General features: G+C 39.6%; 1 protein-coding gene and 1 long non-coding RNA gene across 18 annotated transcripts in view; one reads left to right on the top strand and one right to left on the bottom strand.

The window, feature by feature from the left end:
• Positions 1 to 14,733, bottom strand: part of CFLAR (CASP8 and FADD like apoptosis regulator) — a 53,959-nt gene that overhangs the window by 25,626 nt on the left and 13,600 nt on the right. For 8 of the 17 annotated variants that reach the window (XR_014079991.1, XR_014079993.1, XR_014079992.1 and 5 more), the window contains 5 exons: positions 10,552 to 11,134; positions 8,358 to 8,463; positions 6,681 to 6,816; positions 5,586 to 5,671; positions 924 to 981 (listed from right to left, as the gene is read on the bottom strand). Coding sequence is in view for 12 of the 17 variants with exons in the window: in XM_081581864.1 (XP_081437990.1) it covers positions 924 to 981; positions 5,586 to 5,671; positions 6,681 to 6,816; positions 8,358 to 8,463; positions 10,552 to 10,913 (748 nt within the window). In the remaining 5 variants the exon portion in view is untranslated. Of the gene's footprint in view, positions 1 to 923; positions 982 to 1,499; positions 1,530 to 1,706; positions 1,800 to 5,585; positions 5,672 to 6,680; positions 6,817 to 8,357; positions 8,464 to 10,063; positions 10,185 to 10,551; positions 11,160 to 14,733 lie in introns of those variants that run through there. The other 9 variants (XM_081581868.1, XM_081581867.1, XR_014079994.1 and 6 more) reach the window with 6 other exon arrangements.
• On the top strand, positions 6,715 to 12,080 carry LOC145542637 (uncharacterized). Its single transcript, XR_014079996.1, has 2 exons — positions 6,715 to 7,028; positions 9,847 to 12,080. It is a non-coding gene; the product is annotated as an uncharacterized LOC145542637 (long non-coding RNA).

Below are 14,733 nucleotides of genomic sequence, written 5' to 3'. Positions count from 1 at the left end.
TCCCAGCATCTGGGTCTTTTCCAGTGAGTCATCTCTTCCCATGAGGTGGCCAAAGTACTGGAGTTTCAGCTTCAGCATCAGTCCTTCCTATGAATATTCTGGACTGATTTCCTTTAGGATGGACTGGTTGGATCTCCTTGCAGTCCAAGGGACTCTCAAGAGTCTTCTCCAACACCACGGTTCAAAAGCATCAATTCTTCAGCCCTCAGCTTTCTTTATGGTCCAACTCTTACATCCATACACAACTACTGGAAAAACCATAGCTTTGACTAGATGGACCTTTGTCGGCAAAGTAATGTATCTGCTTCTTAATATGCTGTCTAGGTTGGTCAGAGCTTTTCTTCCAAGAAGCAAGCATCTTTTAATTTCATGGATGCAGTCACCATCAGCAGTGATTTTGGAGCCCAAGAAGATAGTCTGTCACTGTTTCCATCATTTCCCATCTATTTGCCATGAAGTGATGGGACCAGATGACTAGGCTTTTTTTTTAATTCCTTTATTTGTAGAGGTAGAGAATGTCATCTTACAGTATCTGCATTTATTAAATAGGCTATAAAACAAGATCCTAGTAACCTTTTTTCTTCCTGCTCCTAGATATTTGGTTTAACATGGCTTATGACCACGGCTAGATTAGTGTTTAACATGGCCTGGTTATAGTTCTGTTTGAGGTATAAATGTCACATCTCTTAAAATATATAGCCAAAATGATGAAGTTGATGAAGTCAGAGGTATTTACATTCAAATAAGCTACTTTGATGGATAACTAGAAATGCCAATGAATATATTTTAAGAATTTAACTGTTCATTTTGAGAGCTTAATTAAAATATGTAGATAAAAGAATGGCCAACTCTAAACATGCAACATTTTGTACTTGAATTATCAAGCATTTATAAAGGTGAATATAAAGAAAAGCTGGTCTTACTTTGAATGTCAGGTGGTCCCATCATAAGCCTGTGTTCTTTACTTCTGCCATTCTGGAGCTTCAAACATAAAAAACAAGGTCACACTCCCCGTTTGTTTTTCAGAGGCATATTATATTACACCTCTTTAAATATCTTGATAAGATTCTTAGGAATAAATAAAAGTATCACATTCACTGTTAAATTATCTAAAGAAAACTAGCAAGAGACATTAATTCCATAAAACTATAGTCTATGACCAAAGCAGCAATTCAAAGCAAAAATACAATAAATGTGTAAATATACTCAACTAGCATATTAGAATGTTTCAAAAACAGCTCAATAAAGTCAGAAGTCATGGTACAGGAAAGTTGCCACAATAACTCCAAGTTAGAACAAGTTGTTGGAACTTGCAACATTCAACATTCTGTGTTAAAGATCAGGTCATTCAGCCTGATCTTTAACACAGAGGCAAGGTACAGGTATGATTAAGAGTGGGAGTGTAATTCTGCCATTTATTAGCTATGTAACTTTGAGCAAATTCTTTCACTGTATGTCTGTTTTTTTATCTTCAAAATGAGGATAATAATAGTACTTACCTTACAAATATTTTTGAGGATTAAATGTATACAGGGCACTCAGCACAGTCTCTTTTAAGCACACGGAAATGCTTAATAATGTCCAGCTATTATTTTTCCATAATGCCTAGCTATGCGTAAGCCACATGTGGGCGCGGCTCTTAAACATTAGCCACCCTCTCTGAGGGCCAGAATGGGATGAATCAGAGAATGGAAGATTGAACAGACCCTTTCTCTTCTCAGATGACAGGTCCTGTGTAAGGTACACATAGCACACACTGTCAACCATCTGATACGCTCAGCTTTCAAATGACAGTTCTCCTCTGAAGCTATCCTAGCCAAAAGAGAGAAGTACACTATTTATTAAGCTGTGTCTATAGCTAAGTCTGTGCATCTAAATCAAAGAAAACACATAAATTGCTTTTATCAGTAATAACCAATGACCTAGCCAGAGGATAACGATATTAGAATCTGGAACCCCACATGGGTGTGTGTTCACTTTTACATACTATTAAAGAGATATAACATCAAATCAAAGCTAGATTTACTCTAGATAAATATAAAAAACATTATACTACAGAGTTACAACTTTTTTTTTTTGGCTGCACTGCGTGGCTTGTAGGATCTTAGTCCCCCAACATGGGATCAAACCTGTGCCCTCTGCAGTGGAGGCACAGAGTCCCAACCACTAGGCAGACAGGAAAGTCCCACACTTTGTTAATTCATATGCTGGTATCATGTGTCCTACAATGTCACTGTAATTTTTTTAATAATGATGATAAAGAATGTATTTGAAAACCATTCAGCCAGCTTGAACTGATTGAAATGTATCAAACATTTCACTCAATAGTTGAGAACATTTTTTTTTTCACAAAGTGCATACAGCATTCACCAAAATAAGACTGTATAATGTGCCATAAAGAGCAAACAAAAAACTCAATGCGTTCTGAAGGACAGAAACCATACAGAGCAATTATTTGACCAAAACAGAATTAAATTATAAATCAATAATAACAAGGAAATGTTTATATCTCTGGAAATTAACTTTAATACTTCCAAAGATATTTTGTAACATAAAGGGAAGTATTTGAATTCAGGGGCTAAATTTGGACGAAATTTATAGAGATGGGGCATTTAGAATAAAGAGATAGGACATTTACAGTGGGGTAAGAGGATATGCAGATGACACCACCCTTATGGCAGAAAGTGAAGAAGAACTAAAGAGCCTCTTGATGAAAGTGAAAGAGGAGAGTGAAAAAGCTGGCTTAAAGCTCAACGTTCAGAAAACTAAGATCACGGCATCTGGTCCCATCACTTCATGGGAAATAGATGGGGAAACAGTGGAAACAGTGTAGACTTTGTTTTTTTGGGCTCCAAAATCACTGCTGATGGTGATCGCAGCCATGAAATTAAAAGATGCTTACTCCTTGGAAGGAAGGTTATGGCCAACCTAGATAGCATATTTAAAAGCAGAGACATTACTTTGCCAGCAAAGGTCCGTCTAGTCAAGGCTATGGTTTTTCCAGTGGTCATGTATGGATGTGACAGTTGGATGGTGAAGAAAGCTGAGCGCCGAAGAATTGATACTTTTGAACTGTGGTGTTGGAGAAGACTCTTGAGAGTCCCTTGGACTGCAAGGAGATCCAACCAGTCCATCCTAAAGGAGATCAGTCCTGGGTGTTCATTGGAAGGACTGATGTTGAAGCTGAAACTCCAATACTTCGGCCACCTCATGTGAAGAGTTGACTCATTGTAAAAGAACCTAATGATGGGAAGGATTGGGGGCAGGAGGAGAAGGGGACAACAGAGGATAAGATGGTTGGATGGCATCACTGACTTGATGGACATGGGTTTGGGTAAACTCCGGAAGTTGGTGATGGACAGGGAGGCCTGGCGTGCTGCAATTCATGGGGTCACAAAGAGTCAGACACGACTGAGCGACTGAACTGAACTGAAGGAGATAAGGCTTCTCTAAGGGCATCCAGGAATCTTTGGAACTTGGGATGGCAAATGCTACTGTAATTTTAAAAGCACCTTTGCAAACTTGTATGAGTTAACATCCAGGCTCCTAAATCTTGTCAGGAATTCACTGAATTCATATGCCATAGTGCCTGCTAACTAAATGAATGAATGACCAAGGCCACATATTAATATAGCAAATTTAAGGCAAAATTTACAGAGCATGTGGTTTCCTAAAAAGCCACATAGACAGTTAATACAATTACTTGCATTAACAAAATAGAAAGGCAATAATAAAAATATAGCAGGCTTTTAACTAAGAATGACTATGATTTCTGTTAGATACACCATAGCAAAGAAAGTTCAGAAAATCTGGATCTGAATCCTAAATCAGTCTTCTCTCATGATTTGGTATCACAGAGGTTCAGAAGGACAAAAAAAGCATATTTAATTCTGGAAAAAATACACCATGGTGTAGAAGGAGTATGGATGGGCCTAGGTCTGGCAGTAGGTAGAGTGGGCACTCAATGTTCCTTAGGCCAGAGTGAAACTCGCTTAGCCGTGTCTGACTCTTTGCAACCACATGGACTAGAACAGTCCATGGAATTCTCTAGGCCAGAATACCGGAGTGGGTAGCCTTTCCTTTCTTCAGGGGATCTTCCCAACCCAGCGATTGAATACAAGTCACCCACATTGCAGGTGGATTCTTTACCAGCTTAGCCTCAAAGGAGGCCCTTTGGTCCTTAGGTCCTTAGGCCCTTAGGTCCTTAGGCCTAAATGTTCTCATTTATTTAATGAGAGGGTTGGGCAGTTAATGCCTACCATCCATCTGAGTTGAGAAATTCTATTGGTTAATGCTCTCTTACAACTTATCTTCTCCACAAAACTATTTTTATTACAGGTATAGTCAATATTTTCATCACATACTTTTATGAAAGTGCTTATGATTTAATCACAAATGATAAACTGTGGTCCTGACTACACATTCCATATATCCTTACATGTGGATGAGGATGAGATTACAATGAGATTAAATTCTCAATATAAAAGATTAACCAAAAAATTATTCTGATGATGACCTTGCACCGCTGACTAACACAACCACCAGAAGTGACTATCTGTTATTTATGGTCACAAATCAATCCCTCAGTGACAAAAACACTTTTACACTTCTGTTGAAATCACTAAAATAAGCTCAATGAAAAGCAAATGCACAAAGAGGTAAATACAAGGATATTTATTTTGAAGTACTGTCTTATAACAAAAGACTGGAAACAATCTAAATCCACATATATAAAACATATTGTGATACATTTAGAAAGTGAAACTATGTCCAATCACTAAAAACAATGATTAAATAGAAGCAGTCTCATATGATTCATATGAAAAAATTTCTAAGAATTCTCAGGTCAGGACAGTGGGCATAGTGTGCTACCATTTGTACAGAAGAAAAAAAATAAAAATTAATATGATATGTGCATAGATTATCTCCAAATGGTCAGAGAAGAAAATGTGTAACAACAGCTGTCTCTGGGGAAAGGAAATGGGTAAGAGGAAACATACTTTAAAAATAATTTTAGCACATTTTGAATTTTTTGTCCATGGGCATGTCCTACCTATTTTTATTTAAAAAGTTAAATTCTCAAGCCTTCCTTGGTGGTCCAGTGGTTAAGAATCTGTCTTGCAGTGCAGGGGACACAAGTTTGATCCCCAATCAGGGACCTAGATCTGACATGCCACAACAAAGAGTTCACATGTTACAACTAAGACCTGGTGCAGCCAAATAAATAAATACTAAAAAATAAAAAGCTAGATTTTCAAAGGAACACACGAACAATGGAAAAAATGTTTGTATATATGGATACATAAACACACAGGGAAAAAAGACTAGAGAAGAACAACTGTTAACATGGAGGTGATTTATCTTCTTTCCTTTATATACAGTTCTCTGTATTTTCCAAGTTATCTCAATAAACACATTAGCTTTGAAATTATAAGAATTTATACATATTTTATAAACAAATGCATATTTCTGTCACAATTTTTTTCAGATGTTAGATGAAATACATGCTAGGAGAATATGTACATTTTTATCAAAGTTCTGAAATTGTTTCATGCCAGGATTCCACACATTTGCCCCAGACTCACCCTTAGGTTATATGAAGGATCTTTAATACTCAAGTTTGGCAGAGATGCCTGGAGAGCATTTACATAATTTGTTTCCGCTCCTTGAGCTACAAGCAGAAGAGAGGCACAGAGTTAAGACTGACAAATTATCATCAAATGAATCTTCAACAATGGCTCAGTTCAGAGTCAGTCATGATCTTTCAAAATACCCAAAACTTTCCAGCCACTTACTGAACTCAAAATGTCAGATCAGATGACTCTTCTCCCAATGTCATTAAGAACAGACTGAAAGTGCTACTCCTATTCTCGATCTTGAATCATTCATGGGCATGGTGGGGGGCTGTGTGTAGATCACTCAGTATCAGTCATGCCCTCAGGCTCTATGCTGGCAGTAGACTGCTAGCGGAGCCCACACTGAGTGTGAGTCTGAAAGACATGGGAACTGAGGGATGGGATGGGGAGGGAGGTGAGAGGGAGGGTCAGGATGGGGAACACATGTACACCCATAGCTGATTCACGTGAATGTATGGCAAAAACCACCACAATATCGTAAAGTAATTAGCCTCCAATTTAAAAAAGAAAATAAGAAATAAAAAATAAATAAACAAATAAAAGACATGGAAGGGGAGCCGTGAGAAAGAAGGCCAATGTGAGCTGGTCCCCTTTATGAAAGGAGGGGTTCAGCAGAAAAGATGCCCCTTTCCATGAGGAGGTTATATGCAAGGCAGGGACAGGATGTCTCCAGAGGGTGGATGGTGGTCAGGCAAGGCAGCAGGGCTTGGCATAGACTCAGAAGCCCTGAGTGCACACAGTGCCACCAGCCAGTGCAGAAAGTTGGGGTGCGGACTCCTTCTTGAAGACCAGAATGTTATGAACTGCTTGGTGGCATTTTGCAGAGGGCCAAGACTCTGTGGTCAGGGGTGCTGGGTGATGAAGTTAGCAGATATGGGGTATAGAGGCTATAAAGGTTTCTGATTGCTAGCCTCAGGCTGGTGAGGGCCATGGACATTCGGGTTCTGTTCCATCCACCTATTGTACATGTGAATCTCTACCAACCTAACCCACTATACATAGGTACTTCCTTAGGCCAAAGAGAGGAGCCAAAATGCTGCTCACCTGACTGCTTGTATTTCTGGATTTTTGTCTTCAGGTCTATCCTGTGGATGTTCCTTAGGCATTTTTCTAATAAATCCAGTTGATCTGGAGCAACCAGATTTAGCTTCTCCAATTCAACCACAAGATCCAAGAAACTCTAAGAGAACCATCAACAAGAAACAAATGTCAGTAAGGCTGACCATAAGGTCTCATATACAAACCTCAGGCTGCATAATTTATAACAACAAGAAAATGTGACCAGAGGAGCCCTCTGAGTGACCTTGAAGGATCCTAAACCAGACTGCGTTGTTTTATTGTCTCTCCAAGGCCATGAGCAAATTACACTCCTGGAATTTACCCAGAAAAGAGGTAAGTCTTTGGGGGGGCCAATCTGCACCTAGGTTGGGAATAGATGCATGAGTCATTTTTTGCATGAAGGATTAAGAAAGCAGGCCTGAAAATAAAATCCTCCCGCGTTAATTCTCTTCCCAAAAGCCAGGCTGGTGTCATACTGAAAAACTCTAAGGGATTTACTGAAAAAGGGAAGTGAGAAGGTAGCTGGGGAAATGTCCCACTAGAAAAATTCTAAATGATACAGTCTTGAAGTTCCTAAAATATTTTAATCAATGCTGGAAATTCCAGTTCATTCTGATACAGTGGACAGATATGAGGTGGTAAAACTACAAAGTATTTTGCTGCTTGTTCAGCCTGGAACATAGGGATTGTGAAAGAACTACATTTCAGAAATAGGCATTGTTTTTGGTTTCATTTTCTTTCTGTTTAACATTTGGTTACTAATGTGCTATCTTTATTTTTCAATTAATAATCATAATTAAATCTACATAAATGATTGAGAAATAAGTGGATTAGGGGATGCCAAAAAATGAGTTCTATTTTTTTATTTTACTTTCCATACTGCATTTGATAATGTGGGCATACAGTTGCCCTATAATCCTAGATCTCAGAAATGAAACAACAATCATTAAGAAACATGAGATTCTTATGCAATGATTTACCAAAGTCCTCAGAAGCAGGTCCTTGATACTAGAGACCCGAGCTTTTCCTGGCCTGTCCACAGATCGGAAGTACACAGCAGGCCAGCTGGGATTTAAATACTTTTCCAGTGACCACAGCATCCCTGAGATTTCACCCCTAGCTCATTTTCAACCGCAAATCTCTACTTCAGCCACTCTCTGGATTCATGAGTCTCAGGGACCTTCCCCTGCCCATTTCCCCTGCAGCCTGATGACTCCACGCTGACCCTGAACTGGCTGAGGAGAGAGAGACGGCAGAGAGCAAGACGGCAGTGGACCAGCACTTCCCATCTGTTTCTACTCAGTGTGAGCAGATGGGACTTCCTAACCCTCCCAGATGATCTGTCAAACCAGGGAGAGAAGCTGAAGTATAAGCCAGGCCTATGATTTTACACAAATAAAGGATAAAATACAAGGATGAAATGCACACCCAGGCCCACACCAGCCAATATCACTCTATTGCCTCTCAGTTCATGAATCAATTTTCTTCCCATCAGTGTTACTAAGAAAACACCCTCATACTCTTCTCCCTTCCCACCTTCACCCTCAACTTGGGCCTCCTTGCTTAAGTGCCTGATTCCCTCTCTTCATACCACAGAGAACAACTCCCAACTTCTGATAAGACTCTTGGGAACATGAATCAAGAGAAAGAAAGAAAACTCACCTTATCCTTGGCTATCTTGTTTCGGCCCATATAATCTCTCATGAGGAACATTAATGAGGACACGTCAGATTTATCCAAACCCTCACCAATCTCTGTCATCAGCACCCTGAAAACCAGACAAGGTTCTTTAGTAAATTCAGACACAAGTCCTAGTGAGACTACTAAGAGCGTAGGTCTCCTCTAGGCCAAAAATTGGTTAAAAGACAAATTCTTGCCCCTATTTTGAATGTGTCCCCCAGAAAGCATAGATCACCCCAGGAGATCTTAAGGAAATTCAAAAAGGAAACTTATCCCTGCCGAGTTTTCAGTAGAACATGGTACCTCTTTTTCCATCTGCTATGAAAAGAACAAGAGAATAAAAACTTTCCCAAAGAATCCCCTAGGTCCCCCAGAAGTTATAGTGAAACAAATGAAGAACCTAAATGACTAAGATGAAAGATGTAAATAGAATTCAAAATGATCTCATCCTCTCAGTTGAACAAATTCCCAGGTGCTGCTGAAGCTGCTAATACAGGGACAATACTTTGAATCACAAGATTGTGAAGCAAAGTAACGCCTGAGCTGTCCTGGCTCGCTCCAGAACTCAAAGAGTAAAAGGCAGCTACACCCTGGGGACTGTGACTGTGTAGAAAGCCCCTCCTCACTTAGTCACCTCTGTTACAGCTGGAGTACCAGCATGCTTTATCGGGGCTCCCAAGGACATCTCATGATTGTCATCAGTACCTTGACATTGTCATCACTGCTTAGAAGCCCATTTTTCCAATTAGACTCTCAGATTCTTGAGAATGGAAGATTCTTCATTTTGCTCTAGCACTTACCAAACACCTCACATATGTCAACCCACAATAAAGCCCACTCAACAGACGAATAAATGAATCTAGCACTCCCTGGCCTCTCTACTCAGAGGTCCCCAAACTGCCTCCATCCACAACAGCAAGGAAACAGAAGATGGAGAGAGTCCCCTGACTTTTTCACAAAAACCCAGTCAGTGCCTCCTAAAAAGTTTTAAGATTTCTGACATCAAATAATGGTTGGAGAAATGGAAGATGATTAAGAATAACAGCAACAATGATAATAAATCCTTATATTGGTAGAGTGCTACCTGGTTTTAAAAAGTTCTTTACATAATTTAAAACATAATAATTTTTAAAAGTACTTCACAAACCAAATTATCACAATCAATCCTTACAAACACACTTGTGAAATCAGATATTATTCTTAGCTTCACAAGTACGAAAATGAAGGCCCAACTGACGGCAGTGGCTGGCTTAGCCTATGTGGCTTGTAATTGGTTCTGATGCTTCAAACAGACCTTTAATCTCAAGTCTCACCCATATTCCAAGAGCCACACTGCTTGCAACTCTCTTTAACACAGTTTTTAATCATGTATATCATCTCCAAATATACCTTAATGATATAACTAAAGACCGGTGGTCCAGAGAAAAAAGAATCACTAATTTAAGGTTACAAATTATCTTTCTTTCCCCAGAAATGCAACCTTTCCTGTGGTTTCTGTGCTCCTCTGAGCCTCCACGAGAATGCCCTGTGACTAGGAGGAAGGAACAATTCAAAGGCTGTCTGAACTAAAGGGAACTCCAGTGGCCATTCCTCTCTGAACTTAAGGGAATCTAGATGTGGTTAATTGAAGAAACCTTCAATCTGGGCTCCCCAGAGCCTTCAGGAGTAGGGACCTCACAGAAACTCACAGAAAGCTAGCTCACCCACTAACTTCCTTGGCAGGGGAAAGACCAGAGGGGATTCAGGAAGGATCACAAAGCTCTACAAAGGTCAGGAAGATTACTGTCAAGCTTGTTGTTTTCTTTTCTCAGAACAGGAAATTGCCCAGCTCTGACATCACAGGCTAGCAAAGAACACAGCAGATCTCATAATTAGAAGCCTGCAAGAGTACTAGCTCTTAGTCATTTGTCTCTCTACCATTCTACCCATCAGGCAAACACATACCATCTGTCTTTACCAGTTTCATTCTGATCTTCTACCCAGTTACTTTAAGCAAACATGTACTAAGGATTCAAACATTTCAGAAGAATGAACATCATTAGGGCAATAAGATCGGTGGGTAGATAAAGGGATGAACCTGCTTTCCTTAATGTTCTCGTTTCTATGGTTCTGAGTCTAGACCTTCCTCCTTCCCTCCCTCCCACTGGTGCAGCCTTGAGAGGGGCTGATGAATTACCTATAGTCTGAAATCAGATGTGGGTGCCTGCGCAGGAGGGCCTCCACTGTCGGGGCATCCATATTCAAGACCCTCTTGAGCAAGTCAAACCGCCTCACTCTGTAGAGTAGCTCAGCCAAGCTCACAGAAGACAGCTTTCCTCTCTCTCTTAAAATATCCAGAAGATCCCTGACATTCAGTGGAACTGGATCTGCAGCAACATCTCGGCACAAAAAAAGCAGTGTATCCTTCTCATCTTCATCAAGTGCTTCTTCTACCTGATGGATGACCTCAGCAGACATACTGTACAGTGTCATTCCAAGGAATGGCAGGAAGAAAAGTCTAGTCCAGTCAAAAGAAGGCCAGGAAGCTACTGATTTCATTTCTGGTGGTTTTCTTCATTTCTTTCAAAATCCTTTCCAATGGAGGAGTTCTGTGGTTAAAAAAGAACTTTTTTTTTTTTTAAATCCTCCTAGCAAAATAACGTATGCTCAAAGTCCAGGTATAGGCTCTTCTTTTCTTGCTGGTCTCTCTAATTTAGCAGATTAAACTCATGTTGTTAAGTCTACAGAAGTGATCCTCTCCAGAGACAAAGCAACTGATCCTAAAATCAAGACAAAGAAGATAACCTACATTTTAAAGGAAATGAAACCAAAGACAAATTATTTCCAAAAAAAAATCCCACGTGCTTTATTAGAATATATCAGAGAGCGAAGTGTGGTAAGGGGAAAATCACTACTAAGGAATTAATGACGAAGTGGCAGATGAATGGTGAGAGGCAGAGGAAAAGCCCAATGACTAGGCTGCTCTCTGGACCACAGAAACTGAGGTCACGGGGGTTAACCCCTTTTCGGTGAACTCCCAGTAGGCTTGAACAAACACAAATATTAGCAAAGGTGACTCTGCAAGGTGTCAAAAATGATGGGAGAAAACTGGTTTCTGTCTCTACCTCACCCTTTTTTCCCAGTTGTTCTCCTACTTGGAAACCCCTCATTCACATCTGCTGCCATCCTCCCAAAGTCCCAAGCACTTTACACAGTGTCATCATGAATGCTCACAGGACCCGCCACCATGGCTGAATATAAGCCTTGCCAAGTTTTGATCACCTCTTTGGACCCTGAGCCCCTTAGGAGGGTCAGAAGCCCACACTCACAACACATTGCTGGACAGCAATTGTCACTAGCATTGCTGATTGCATCAGCGGAAAAAAGGAGGTTGAGCAGATCTGCGGAAAGATCCAGGAACTGGGTGGGAATGGTGGGGTGTTCATGCCATGGGTGTATTCTTAACTTTTTCCATTGGAACTCAACCTATTTTCTTTCAAAATTGAAGTTGTAAATGGGGATCACTGTTTAAAGTTTCATAGCTATATTTTATTTTAAATAAGCTCTTACGTTCTGGTACAATACCTTGTCGGTTTCTAGCAGAGAACATTTCAGATTAAAAGCTAATCTTAGCAAAAAATAATTGGAAAACAACCTAACTGTAGGTTGATAACTATTGCTGCATATTTGTGTACACGTGTATTAAACTAGCAGGATTTACTGAAAGGAACACTGATTCTATTTTATTTATTGATATACAATCTTGGGTTACAAAAGATGAGACATCTTACAACAAACACGTAAGTAGAAAAAAAATTTATATAAGAACAAGGAGGAAAATAATTAGATAGAAAGTCAAAATGAGGTGGAGAGATAAAGAATACAACACAAATATGCAGGCCAGAAAGGCCTAAACGGATTTTAGCAGACCCTGAATGTGTCCCAAGCTTCCTGGCAGTCAAAGCAAAAAGGGATATCTGGGATGTTAAATAGCCCTTGCTGTCAAAAATAAGAAAGATTCTTAGAGGAAGCACAATTTCCCTAGAGTTCCAGAGTTCCCCACCAATGGAAATATTAATTAGTATTTTAGTGTCTGAAATTAACAAAATTATATTTATTTAAAATTTTATCTTTAAAAAATTTTAAATACCTTATTTTAAAATAAGCCATTCATGCATACCTTTCATACTGGCCTTCCTCTCAGTAGTCTAAAAGGGTTAGTTTTTAATAAAATAGACACTTTAGTTAATGCAGCCTTGTTAATAAGTATTAACGTGTCTATGCCAATCCCATGCTCATTCATCCAAGCCTCACTTAAACACAGCCATTCTGAATAACTGGAGAAATGAAATTTAAAATGACTGTTTACTCAAAGTAGAAAAACTGGTACTCAGACTACTTCATTATTTTTCTAGTCTGAAAGCTCAATACTAATTTTATGTGTTTTGCAGAGGCTAAATCTGTACTCTACTCATAGGCTAACAGGACTTTAAACCTAACTACTAGTTTCCAAAAAAGGAAGGCAAGTTCTTTTTCTATTCATTAAAAGTCATAATTCTGCAGTTGCTGTTATTATAAATTAATCTATAAAATATTTATACACACTAGAAAGTATAAATAAGTAAACACAAGAAGAAATGAGGGGCTTCCCTGGTGGCTCAGTGGTAAAGAATCCAAGACACAGGCTTGACCCTGATGGGAAGATTCCACATGCCGTGGAGCAACTAAGCCCAGGCACCACAACTATGGAGCCTGTGCTCTAGAGCCTGGGAGTCGCAACTACTGAGCCCATGCCCTGCAACTACTGAAGCCTGTGAGCCCTAGAGCCTGTGCTCCACCACAAGAGAAGCCACTGCAATGAGAAGCAACTAGAGAGTAGCTCCCTCACGCTGCAACAAGAGAAAAGTCAGCACAGCTAAAAATAAATAAAATTATTAAAAAAAAAAAAGAAATGAGATGTTATGTACATTCACTAGACATATCTGAAAAAGAACCAAACAGAGATATTAGAAATGAAATGTTTTTCCCTCTTTTTAAAAACAGTAACTTTTATAATTCATAGCCATCAATGATATAATAATGCCATCAAGAGTTAACAAAATTAGATAATTGCTTCTTAAAATATTATCGGCTCAGTTCGTTTCCTCTAGCCATTACACCCAAGGCTGCCTTCTGGCAGTCATGCACACTCAGCAAGAGAACTGGCTTGCTGTCTTCCCTCTGTACTAATGGAAGTATAGTTTGGCAGCAAAATCCAAATTACTCAGTGGTAGCATCTGGCATAGTCAAAGAAAATATCAAAAGGAAAACTACAGATCCTGTGCTGACCCAGGCCAACCAGATGCAGCAAAATACCAGTGCTTATATGTTGGGGCAGTGTTGGGGACAGTGAACTGAGGCCACCGGTGACTGGCACTTGAAAGAAGGGAGCATGAAAGGGAGAAGTAGGGCTACAGTCCAAATACTCACTACTTTGTTAGAGTTTCTTTTAATCCCAAACCAAGAAATTAATATAAAAATTACTTTCAGACTAAGGAAGTTCAGTAAGGTCTTGAGAGGCAAAGCCCAAGACACCCCCATAAGGTCACCTTCCCAACCCAGAGGATATGAGACATACATTCTGCTGAAGGCGAGTTTATGATTAAAAATCATCTGCATAAACACAAAAATCACCATGACAGTAGACAAAGTGAAACTCACATACTAGGAACCTGTATCTGAAAGAGTTTAAAAATAAGCATCTTCTGCTCAACATCACTCATTATCAGAGAAATGCAAATCAAAACTTTAATGAGGTACCATCTCACACCAGTCAGAATGGCTGCTATCCAAAAGTCTACAAACAGTAAATGCTGGAGAGGGTGCAGAGAAAGGGGAACCCTCTTACGCTGTTGGTGGGAATGCAAACTAGTACAGCCACTGTGGAGAACAGTGTGGAGATTCCTTAAAAAACTGGAAATAGAACTGCCATACGACCCAGCAATCCCACTGCTGGGCATACACACCGAGGAAACCAGAATTGAGAGACACATGTACTCCAGTGCTCATCGCAGCACTGTTTACAATAGCCAGGACATGGAAGAAACCTAGATGTCCATCTGTAGATGAATGGATAAGAAAGCTGTGGTACATATACACAATGAAATATTACTCAGCTACTAAAAAGAACACATTTGAATCAGTTCTAATGAGGTGGGTGAAACTGGAGCCTATTATACAGAGTGAAGTAAGTCAGAAAGAAAAACATTAATACGGTGTATAAATGCATATATATGGAATTTAAAAAGATGGTAACAATGACCCTATGTGCAAGACAGCAAGAGACACAGATATAAAGAACAGACTTTTGGACTCTGTGGGAGAAGGTGAAGGTGGGATG

Source organism: Giraffa tippelskirchi, chromosome 3 (assembly GCF_054371585.1).
Source record: "Giraffa tippelskirchi isolate mGirTip1 chromosome 3, T2T-mGirTip1v1.2.pri, whole genome shotgun sequence".
NCBI lineage: Eukaryota > Metazoa > Chordata > Mammalia > Artiodactyla > Giraffidae > Giraffa > Giraffa tippelskirchi.
The sequence above is the reverse complement of the archived record's forward strand: the minus strand, read 5'-3'. Positions and strand labels throughout refer to the sequence as shown.